The 12,814-nt window shown below is 34.9% G+C and overlaps 1 protein-coding gene across 1 annotated transcript; it reads right to left on the bottom strand.

Moving 5' to 3' along the window:
- Nucleotides 1-7,512: 7,512 nt before the first annotated feature.
- On the bottom strand, nt 7,513-8,283 carry LOC141641199 (uncharacterized). Its single transcript, XM_074449870.1, has one exon. The coding sequence runs from the start codon at nt 8,281-8,283 to the stop codon at nt 7,513-7,515; it is 771 nt and encodes a 256-aa protein (XP_074305971.1).
- Between the last annotated feature and the right edge of the window lie 4,531 nt (nt 8,284-12,814).

Below are 12,814 nucleotides of genomic sequence, written 5' to 3'. Positions count from 1 at the left end.
TAACAATTATAACATTAGTTAACAAAACGTCCAAATAACTAACATGGAGTAACAATTGATTATTATAGCAACAATTTAATCGTCGTCAAGTCTTTAAATATATGATTACAATATAAAAATAGAAATTAGATGAAACATATAAAAACACAAATAAATTACCAAAGGGAATAAGTGGCGAAGGTAGGGCTCTTAACTGTTGTTTGATGTCCATGATAAAGTCTTCTAATAGTTATCCCCAACTCCAAATACATATCTACAATTCTTCATCCTACACATCAAACATATTTCATCTTCAGAATAATTAGCATTATAAATTATATAAACAATTTTTTTGAAAGTAATATAAGAATCGAAATGAAACAAAGAAGCGTAGAGTTGGAATATGAATTTAGATTTTAGAATAGGGTAGATATTCTAAATTTCTAATGGTGAAAACTATGTTTAAAATGGTCAGACAGAAATATGAATATAGGGTAGGTTAGATATTCTCGATCTAAACAAATTGACCGATTATTACAATAACGCTAATATATTTACTTTCATGAATCACGCTTCAATTTCGGTAACAAATCACTAATTACTGAATTTTGATTATGAATAAATTGATTATGTTGATAAATATTTTTTATATTATGAAAACTTGCATCATCCTATATATAGTGACAAATCACTTCCTCCTATAATTATGCTAACTTCCTTCTATAACATATTCGTATAATCCTATTATGGGAAATAATGTGAATTGCCTTTAGGAAGAATCAATATTAGTTTTTGAACCCGTGCAATGCACGGGTGGTACCGAAAAGTATTATTAAAAGTAAAAACTTAAGTATTTAGTGATTTAGTAAATAACTAAATTTTAGAAAATTTTACGTTGTCTACCCGTACACTTTTGATAAGTTTATATTGCTTAATTTTATTCGAAATACTCTACTTTTTTTTTAGCTCGACGTCTTAACTTATAAGAGGTGACACCTGAAAAGTGGATATAAAATTATTGTAAGATTTCATAACTTATTTATTACGCAATATACATTTAATTTTACCCATTGTTGTAAATTTTTTACCATATTAAACATTTGTTTATTCTTCTCTCAATTCTCTACCGTTTCTCTCATTCGTCTCTCACCCACCATCGTCTGTCCTGGAAGTAGCGTTCGCCATCCATGACCGACTATCTCAAGACCCACCAACAGATCATCCACTGCAATGGTGACCACACCCAATACCTCGGACCAGACCTTTATTTCAACCCTTATCTCAACAGCCCCCACGACTAACCACCACCTTGCAATCCGTATCCTACGTTATCCAACTACTCTACCTCCTCTTGCATCCACCATCCCTTACCTCCTGTACCTTCAGCATAACCACCATCCCAGCCCCACTCATGCACGACCCCTAACCCTTCTCGTAACCATATGCGACTCTCCATCACATCATTACCCACCCATCGCGACCCGTCCCCTATCACGACCTCCTACCATCAACATCGCCCATTCATTCGTCTTTCAAATCGCCAAATACTAATTTTTTTTCTTTTGTTTATTAACTCATGTTAATTAACACTTCCCTCTCAATAATGTAAATGATTTTGTCATGCAATACAGTTAATTTGAGATAATTTAAAATGAGATATTGAACAATAAAATTAAAGTGGATAAAGTATTTTTTCGCTAACATCTTATTTACTAATTACCTTTTAGAGTCATAATATGAATTAGTTATTAGATAAGTTTTAAAAGTCACTCCATCTTATATAAATTGAAAATAATACTAAGTTGAGCCTATAAAGACCAAAACAAACAGAAATTATGAACTACTTTTATAAAATATTTAAAATTATCTAACCTTATAGCTTCGTTATATAATGACCGTAACTCAACTCAAACTCGTAAGATATTCAGGAAAAATAGACCGAATAATGAATTGGTGAGTAATAATGTGAGACAATCTCATATAGTAAGATAGCCCGCTTAATAAAAAAGCAGTCATCTATTGATGGTAACAATTTATAGGACCGCCTCATATGTCATTATCTCACAAATAGTGATGTTACTTATAAGACGGTTTTACATTGTAAGACGGTCCCATTACAAAAAAGACACTCATTATTAATGGTGATAGATTGATTTTATACACAAAAGGACCGTTTTATTCTATAATTTATGATTTTAAAATCAAAACTAATATGCTGTGAAGTTTAATTGTTATTCAAAAAATTGAATTGTTTTCAAATCAATTTAAGGTTAAAATTAGGTGCAATATTGAAAAACATTACAAAATGAGAATTTCTTGAGCTCAATTTCTTTTAATGCAAATAAATTTTAATATTAGTTCACTAAATAAAGAGGAAAATAAAATAATAATTATAGGATTTAGCCAAATTATGTGACAATATTAGCACATGATCTTGATAATGATTCCTTTTGACTCGTTATATGGAATAAGTTTCGTTTGGCTTTGTCTTAAATTTTAGGAAAGTAATATGTGTCATATTATGATTATCAATATAAAATGGGAGATTTTCAATAAATAGCTTATTTTGTTTTAGGAAATCTTCCCAAATTTTTGAATACGGAAATATACTGATTTGACGGGATTTAAAAACATTACCTTTCCATAAATTAGTGATTAATTAAACATGAATTAAATGGAAAATAAATTAGTGAAATGTTATATATGGAATAATTAAGGTGTAAATGACACGTGGCTGAAGCCATCTGCTGATGACACGTGACAGATGGTTTTAGCTTTAATATAATATATGATTCTTAAATCAATCAAAAGATATTGTTTTAATTTTGATGATTCTTCAACTAATCAATGATGATTTTACATGATTGCCACATTTTAGGTTTTGAAATATTTTTTCCATAATTAATTAAGATACCATGATTTAATATAGCGAATCTGATTGATATTTATTGATTTTATATAATAATTTATTTAACTCTTTTATTTATTTTTATTTTATTATGCCGAGTCAGATTTCCTTAGATGATGTTGAAGGAATTATGTCCATTGTCCTATACGAATTAAGTCACTTAAGTCTATGTAATTGATATGCCTTGCTAGAGGCCAATGTCGGTTTGACACGTAAGGTGGTTTACGTATATGGTAATCATAAGTGGGCCTATTGGGTCACATACAAAAGGTACGGGATTAGTATAATAATTATAAGTCGGACTTATAATTAATACTAATAGAGCTCTAATATGGATTAGGCCCAGCTGCGCTACGCTAGGGTTAGTAAGATAGTAATAGTGTATCTCACCTATATAAGAAAGGGTTTGTGTGACAAACCCTAATTATTCCATTTAGTTTAGTCTGACAAAACTTTGAGAAAACACAAGAGAGAAAAAGGGTTTTCTCTAAGGCTTACTTCATCCCTTCAGTACTAGCATACGAGGCGCAGATTAGTACCTGTGTGGATACCGGTAGAGGCATCACAAGTGGGGTGCTTTTATTCATTTGGGGTTTCGGATTTCTACATCAAATATACTTCTTATTATCGTTATTTTTCCGCTGCGCTAAGAGGTATATGATTCATCTTATTTCCTATGTTAATTTGTATAATACTTGCGATTAGATCCGGGCTCATAGGGTGTTCAAAACCCAACAGTGGTATCAGAGCCTTTGCCGCGTAGTATTATTCAAATCGACTTGAATCTTGCCCCATAATTGGTTATGAGAGATTCAATTGATATGATGAATATGAATATTTGTATATCTATTAGAAACATGTTTAGGGTAGTTTCAATTTGCGAATTTAATACGTTAGATTATGAAATTGGATTTTATATAAACCCTAATTTTGAATTAAAGTATACATTTGCCCTAAAATCATTTTTCTAAAACCCTAAGATGCTATTTCATTATTGATGATGAGCCCTAATATTATTAAGGCAAGACTCGAATGAAATAAGATGAAGGGAGGCCAAAACCATAAGCTAAGAGTCGAAAAACATGGCTTAATTGATTGGTTTAAAAGGTTGAACAAATCGGTTTAGCATGATAACAATTATCGAAATTGTTTCGACTAGTTGTGATCTGTTTTTCGTGTTAAACGGACCGATTCCAAGTTAATTGGACCCTAATTGTCAGGGAACCGGTTTAAGGTTTTTAAAACCGGTTTATTTCAAAGCGAGCCGTTCTATTTAACATTATAGCACGTTTAGCATGTTTTAGCTCGATTTTCGATTTAAGGAATGCTTTGACTGTGTTCTTTCCGGTTCCGAGTTGGGCAGGCCAAGACCGGTTGGGAACCGGTCATATTATGGTTGTGTCCGCCTGTTTTCTATCAAAACCTATTGATTTTATTTGAAAATCGCTTTGTTTGGCCTTGGTTTTGTTCTATTTTGTCACAACATTGAATTGATTATGATTATGAATTGTTTTACAATAACGAATTATTTTGGACACTTGCTTTATATCTTGAGTAAGGAAAATGGTTTCTTTGGTCGGGATATTAAAGCAATCCTTTAAGATATCAAGTCTCGTTTGTTTTGGATGAATTGTTCAATTAAATTACAATTATGAATTGCACAATGACTTGGTAATGATTGAGAATTGTTTTACAATTATGAATCATTTTGGGCATTTACTCTTGTATCTCGAATTAAGAAAATCGTTTCTTTGGTCGGGATAATGTTGTCATGCCTCTTTCGTGTATATTGATGAATTGTTCATCTAAATTACAATTTTGAATTGCCTAATGATTATGAATCAAATTTGAGATATGTTTTTTCTCAATTTTCCGGGTCGGGAAAATGAGAAAGATTCTCAATTAATTAGCAATTATGAATTGTCTCTTGATTATACATCATATTATGGGTCTTTTAAATTTTTTCATTAAGACATGTGATATATGAATGATTATTGTTTTAGACTTGTATGGCTAAAACTGGTATAACTTTGAGATTATGGCTCAATGTTATAGCTGGAATTGGTACAACTCTGAGGTGGTGATAAAGTTATAGTTGAAGTTGGTATAACTTTGAGATTATGGCTCAATGTTATAGCTGAAACTAATACAACTTAAGTCACATGTCAATGTTATAGCTAAAGCTAGTACAACATTGGACTAATGTAGTTGACCTAGTGCCATAGTTAGGACTCATATTGCATTTTATCCCTCATAAATATTAATCATTGCCTTTCCATTATTGACCACTACAATAAGTTTGCATCGTTGGTTAAAGTGACTGCCAAAGCAGTGCTTTGCTGATTATGTGAATTGAGTAGATGAGTAACAGTTTGCATCATTGGTTAAAGTGACTGCCAAAGTAGTGCTTTGTCAATTATGTGAATTGAGTTATTACTCATACGGTGCAATTTGGTTCGCTTAACATGGCTATCAAGTCGGACTTGGGCTTTGAGGCAAGGAGTTGGTGTCATATGATGACTAACCGACAAACCGAGAGTTACATGGAGATATAATTGACATGGTGATGTCCACCTAGACATTTGTGGTTTGGGCGATGAGCCAAAGCTCACTTAAATCACAAAGTGTTTGGGATCTTGGAATATTGTTCATGTGTGAGGGTTACATGTTCAATTTATCATCTTAAATTGTTTAAGATTAATTATTAATTATCGCTTCATTTTGCATGCACATTTTGGTTATATTTTGTCTACATTATCACATTCTTATAAAGATGATTTTGAATTGTTCAAATTCATAGATTGGTATCTTGAGAATTGTTCTCAGTACTAGAGAAAAGATTTTTCCTTATGAAGGGAATCTTTTACAAACTAGAACCAATGCTAACATACAGTTTGGGCTGTATGGTTAGAGTCATGAAGATGACTAGCTAGATTTACCAAGTATTTCAATCGTCTAAATTAAGGGAAACTTTCCCGTTAAGTGAGAAAGGTAAAGCTAAGATGGTCCGATTAGTCCATATGTCATTTGAGGACATAGTTATACTGATAATATGGAATGATTAGATACTTCTTGTGCTAGATAAAATTAGCAACTGAAATTGTTTCAGTTATGCCTCAAGTTAAAGTGAGTTCATTATGATGTAACTTGACCATTAGCTTTCTCACCAAATAACATGAGATGTTAAAGACGATTGAATGTCGTATCAAGAAAGTCTAATATTAATAATCTTTGAGTTTATTAAGAATAAGACTTGAGATATTGACTTAGCCGGCGGTAAAGGTGATGAGTGAAAGGGCAATTGTTGTCAGACACAAACCTGAGGCCAAGTCTGAAAAGGGTACGTAAATAATTTAGAGCATTAATGTAATGATAGCATTGGAAAGGTAACTCCTAGAAGTGTCTAGAAGATCTGCAAATGCAATTGAAGTATGACTTCAAGTGTGTATGTTATGGAGGTAAGTGTTACTATTGTTCTGCTACTTTGGTATAAGATACCAAATGTAACCGTTACATTATAAATTTAATTGGTCAAGAAGGGTAGAACAATATCTGAAGTGAAATGTTTTAACTATGATATTAACAAATGCTGTTATTTCATATGTAGAAATGGTTTACTTAAGCTTACCTTATTGCTTCATACTAGAATTAAATAAAGGTTATTCATGTACATGTCATATTCAAGGTTGGTAATTCTAGTTCATGTTTGGACATGGACTGATTTTATGAAGAACAAATGTTGTTCTAGGACCTTGTCAGAAGATCAGGTATAGTGAGGCTAGCCAAGTTATTATTCTTAGTAACGAACAACTTTATCCATAACATAATGATTATTAGAGTCCAAGTTTTACGGCTCAGTTCTTATCCATTTATGGCATTGTCCTTAAATCATTAAACATGAAAAACATAAGGTATGTCACTTTTGTTTAGATGATGAAGGGGCATAAGAGATCTCCTACTGATTTCAGTGGGAGTATGTTTGGCTTATTTGATCACACATATACAGATATATGTAGGTTCAATAAGTTATTTTGCTAAAGGAGAATTTCAGTTGGAAGTATAAGATCAACTTGAGAAGTTGATTTAGTACCGTTCAATCTGAAGGAGACTGAGAGAATTTGGGCTTAATGCATGTGATCATCTTAGAGATAAATGAAATTGTTCAAACTATCTCGAACCCTATGTGATTTGGTTCAGTCTATGATGAGTTTCGCAGATCTTATTGATTCTTTTAGAGGCTAATTTTGCACTATAATGTCTGCGTACATAATTAATGAAAGTGTCGATATAAAATCGTAGAAAAGACACCATATCTGATATGCATTGAAAGTGTTCCTAAACTGCCTTTTCTTACGATTTGAGACTTTGAAAGTTTTAAGAAAATATTTCTTGAAACTTAGTTTCGATTCTGACATATGCTTTTGTGGGGTATCCTTTTTTTTTGGTAGAAAGTAAAAATTTCATTAATAATATGAAAGCCCATATTCAAAGATTTATCAACCATACAACATATTAGCGAATTGGGGAAGCCAATTCTAGTCAACAACTCACATCCAAATGTTAATCAGTAAGCCAATTTAAGGCTCTCCTACTCCTATCCTTATACTTGTTGTTAACACGAATCATTACATCACTCTTAAGACGCCTAAAATGACCTCAGGGGACCAAACCATCTGTGTAACTCGGCAGTGATTACGAGCCCACCACAGATGATAAAGCAATGCCAGTAAGACTGCTACCAAAACCTCTTTATGATCAACCTGTCTAAGCCCAAGCCACCATTCTAGTAGTTGCTGTGAAGGAATAGTACTGTGACACCACACATTTACCAGCTGCAAACACTTCTTACTATACACATAGCCAAAAAACAGATGTTCATGACTCTTAGCTGCATCACCACATAGCTCACAAAGCATATCAGAACCAATGCCCATGCAGCATAACATGTCCTTAGTAAGCAGACGGCCTTGAATCCAAAGCCACCCTATGAATTGCTGCTTTGGGATATTGAAGTTATTCCAAATACACTTGTACCAGTTTACAGCAGGAGTAGAAGTACCCAACCATTGATAACCTTTGGCAATATTGTACTCCCCCTCCTCTGAAAGCCATCCATTACTCACATAACCTGCAAGAAACCTTTCCTTAATCCTACAAATACGTTTCCAGACCCAACTACTCCCCTGTGAAGGTTTGTAGTCATGCCAAGATACACCTTTTAAATAAACACAATGAACCCACTTCACCCATAAATGATCTTTCTTGTTCATTAACCACCATACATACTTCCCCACTACAGCAGCATTCCATCTTCTCAGATCACAAATCCCTAGACCCCCTTGAGTTTTAGGCAAACAAACCTTGTCCCAAGAGACCAGAGCTGGTGATTGAGACATAACTTCCCCTTTTCAAAGGAAGCTCCTGCAAATGGACTCTAGTTTGGTCATAATGCAGGTAGGTATTATGTAAATTCTTGCCCAATAGCTATGGAGAGCTCCCAACACACTTTTAATCATCACTAATCTTCCTGCATATGACAATCTTTTGGCCCCTAGAGCTCTAATACGATCAACTATACGCTCAACCAGAATATTGCAGTCCAACACTAATAGCTTCTTTGCAGAGATAGGCACCCCCAAATATTTGAAGGGTAATGTTCCTATTTTCAACCCAGAAACCAAAGCAAACTGCTCCAAAATCTCCCTAGGCAAGCCATTCCCATACACATTAGATTTCTGCTTATTCATTTTCAATCTTGAGGCAACAGAAAAAGTATTGAAAGCCCTCATAATCACAATCATAGAGTCCCAGTCTCCTCTGCAAAATACTAATAGATCATCAGCAAAGCAGAGATGAGTAAGATTCATTTTCTTGCATAAAGGATGGTGCTTAAACCCATCAATTTCTTTAACTCTGGTAAGGATCCTGGTTAGATATTCCATGCATATAGAGAAGAGTAAGGGGGACAAGGGATCACCTTGTCTTAATCCCCTTCTCCCTTTAAAATAACCAAAAGTTTCACCATTCAAAGACAAGGAATAATGAGGTGTAGTCACATACTCCATCAGGAGATTAGTAAAATGAGTAGGAAACTTTAGAGCTTGCAACAAATCCCATTCTATAGAATCATACGCCTTTTGCAAGTCCAACTTCATTATCACTCTGGGAGAACAATGTTTTCTATTGTAGAGCTTAGTAAGATCTTGGCAAATCAAGATATTTTCAACAATGTCTCTATCTTTGATGAATGCACTTTGTGTGGGGCTAATAATATCAGGTAGAATTTCTCCTAGCCTATTGCATAAAATCTTAGCAATGCACTTGTAAATAGTATTACAGCATGCTATAGGCCGGAATTGATTTACACTCTTTGGCATATCCACTTTAGGTATGAGGGTGAGAGTAGTGTTATTGATCTGCTTGAGGAGCTTTCTAGTGTCAAAGAAATCTTGTACAGTAGCAATTACATCACCTCCAATCACCCCCCAAGCATCCTTAAAAAATTGAGAATTGAACCCATCAGGACCTGGTGACTTATTGCCAGGAATTGAAAAAAATTGCTTGCCTGACTTCATCCCCAGTAACTGGTCTAGCAAGGCACATGTGATGCTGCTCAGTCAAAGTTGTACCCTGCCTAACAGTTGGGTGATGAACTCCTTTAACAGAGCAGTTAGTTCCCAGTAACTGAATGTAGTAATTCTCAAATGCTGCATTTATGTCCTGAATCTGTGTAAGAACCTTCCCAGTCTCATCTTCAATTTGTACCACCTTGTTAGAAATTCGTCTCTTCTTTATAGCAGAATGGAAGAAGGCAGTATTGTCATCACTCTCCTCTAAGGCTCTAACCAGTTCACTTTAGCTTTTTGTGCCAAAAAAACAATCCTTGCTTCATCCAAAACTTTAAAGCCAGCAGCTGCTGCCTTCTCTGCCTCAATGAGCTGTGGATCAGTGGGTCTAGTTTGGAGTTCTGCTTGAATATTATGGAGGGTCATGAGCATAATCTGAGCATTTTTTTTCCACATCATGAAAATTATCTCTATTCAATTGCTTGAGATCAGGTTTCATTGCCTTAATTCTATTAACCAGTTTGTACATATGAGTACCATAAATTGGAGCAGACCAGTGTTTCTTAATGATACCCAAGAAATCAGGAGCTTTAGCCCACATATTAAAGTATCTAAAGGGAATGTTTCTAGCCCTATCAGTTGATTCCAACTGTATGAGACAAGGGCAATGGTCATACACCCCTTCAGGCAAAAAATTGGCAAATGATTCAGGAAACAAATTCAGCCATTCATCATTAATAAGAGCTCTATCAATCCTATTGTAGACCCTAGAATGTGCCTCTTGCTTGTTAGTCCAAGTGAAAAAAGAGCTCACAACTTTGATATCCTCAACACCACAAGTCTGAACACAATGCTGAAAAGGAGCCATCTCAGCACTTGTTGTGACACCCCGCGATAAAGCGGAAAATATAACTAATAAATTAAAGCGGAAATTTGTGATATTTTAAAAACTTTTAAAATTACTAATTAAAGAATAGCACGCGGGTGCCACTAACGAAAAGAAACAAATACAACAATAGACAAATTTAGGTTATTACAACCCAAGTCTAGAAAACGGGGAAAAGATATCCCACGAATAAACATACAAGGGGTTTCTAAACTAGCAACTAAGGCCCAAGGGTTTAGTTCTCGCTAGCCCACACGTCTTCCCCACGTAAGCATCTTCACAACCTGTCATTCATGTAAACATGAACGCCACAGTCAGTGGGGAGTAACTCAAGGTTCTCTCAGCCACAATATGTCGAAACGAACATAACAAAGAACATAAACAAACAATCATATTAGATAAGACATGAGTGAATCGAATCATAACTAAACATGGGATCATATGTGTTTAAACCAACAAGAATAAAAGAAATGATGGAGTAAACAAGTAAGGCATAAGCAACAATAAATACATGGAAAAGAAAGCCAAGGAAACAGACACGGCCACTTAGCTACGAGCACGTATTTCAAGGAGATATGACCAAAGTAACCATCCAAATAATGCAAGACATTTATCACTCTTAGACTATAATTTCCCCGGGTAGGACTACGATAATGATACGGTCCTAGTCTAAATCTGCAGATTCTCGGGTGTACATCCCGATTCGACGTGCGCCAGCACAGCACGCACCCAAGACTCGACTATTAAGAAGACCGAGTACCCCAATCGCCAAAACAGCACGAAAGTGGCGGAAAGACTAAGATAAGACTCACTTGCCAGAAAAGCACAAGTGGCCAAAAGTCGTACTTGCCAGAACAGCACAAGTAGGCCAAAACCGTACTTGCCAGAACAGCACAAGTAGGTCAAACCCGTGCTTGCCAGAACAGCACAAGCAGGACAAAAATGTATGTCAAGCACTTAGGATGGTAATATGGCATTTCTACAAGAATACGACTCTTACAAGTAATTATTTATAATAACCTTTTCAAGCTTGTAACATATAAATAAACATTTCATTTCATAATTATACATGCCGGTTAAATAGAATAAACAAGTACAACAAACAAGTACATGGGATGGGATTATTAATGTCACACTCATACTTATGGCTTGCATCTCACCATAAGTACGGATGGGAACATCAGTCCCGACGATCATATCGCAACTAGAGGGCCTATGGCTCACCCCTAGTGTCCGATAGGACCACGACTCACACCACCGAACAATACAAGACATTATCAAGGATATGATCCTTCACAAATAATTATTTAACAATAAATATCTCATACTTGTCTTATGCAGATGAATATTTCATTTTATAATTTAATATGCCGGTTAAATAAAATATAACAAGCGATAAAGAATAATTTATGTTATGTGAATTACGAGACGGAAATTTAAATAAATCGAATAACCCGAAGTGGGCACCATAAGTACCATAATACATGTGGCCCAAGCATAATATATATATATATATATATATATATATATATATATATATATATATATATATATATATACATGTGTACCAGCCCAATTGAGGAAGTATAACAAGTCCAATGGGTAAAGCATAGCAAGTCCATTAGATGCAACCAAGTAAGTCCAATGGTTGGGGCTTAGCAAGCCCAACCACTTAAACCACAAAAACCCAACTATTTTAACCTAAGTAGCCCAACTAAATTAACATGTAAATGAAAGATGTTTAACGAGTTATGTAGTGTAAATCACGAGTCGGGAATTTAAATATTTCAACCTATGTAATTGGCGCCAAACCCAAATGCACCATAGCTAAATAACGAGATGAGTACATGAGCCTATTTGAGACGTAAATTTAAATAATTAAATGACGGGACTTAATAAATATAAATCATGAGAGGGAGGTATGTATATGAACCATGTTTAACGGATTGTGTTTTATAAAACACGAGACGGAAATTAATTATTTAAAATAACCCGAGCCTACGCTACGAGCACCCATAATCACGGCTCCAAGAACCAGTTTGGGCAGCCCATAACACGACCCAACAACAGCCACTCGACTACCCGCATCCAACCCTACGCAAAGTACCCAGTACACCCACCCAAACACTTATACGCGGCGTCAACAGCCTGCAAAACAGCCACAACAATTGTGCTGAGTACGGCCTCGTCGAGCACGTACTCTGACACGAGACTTCAAGGCATACACATGATGAACTCATCGTGTGACGAGGGAAGCACAAAAATAGTCACAAAAGCCTAATCTACCCATCCCAGAACAGACTGTTGGAATATGTGTCCTCCGACAATAATGCGATCACAATTGTCGATCATATTGATCACATGTTTGAATCTCATAACAAGAATACGAAAGGGATGATACATTACATATATAGTCAACTTGTCCACACATATCGGTAATGATTGGCTGGCTAGAGTTTGACATTACTGTCGTGC

The sequence above is a fragment of the Silene latifolia genome, chromosome 2 (genome assembly GCF_048544455.1).
Source record: "Silene latifolia isolate original U9 population chromosome 2, ASM4854445v1, whole genome shotgun sequence".
Lineage (NCBI taxonomy): Eukaryota > Viridiplantae > Streptophyta > Magnoliopsida > Caryophyllales > Caryophyllaceae > Silene > Silene latifolia.
The sequence above is the reverse complement of the archived record's forward strand: the minus strand, read 5'-3'. Positions and strand labels throughout refer to the sequence as shown.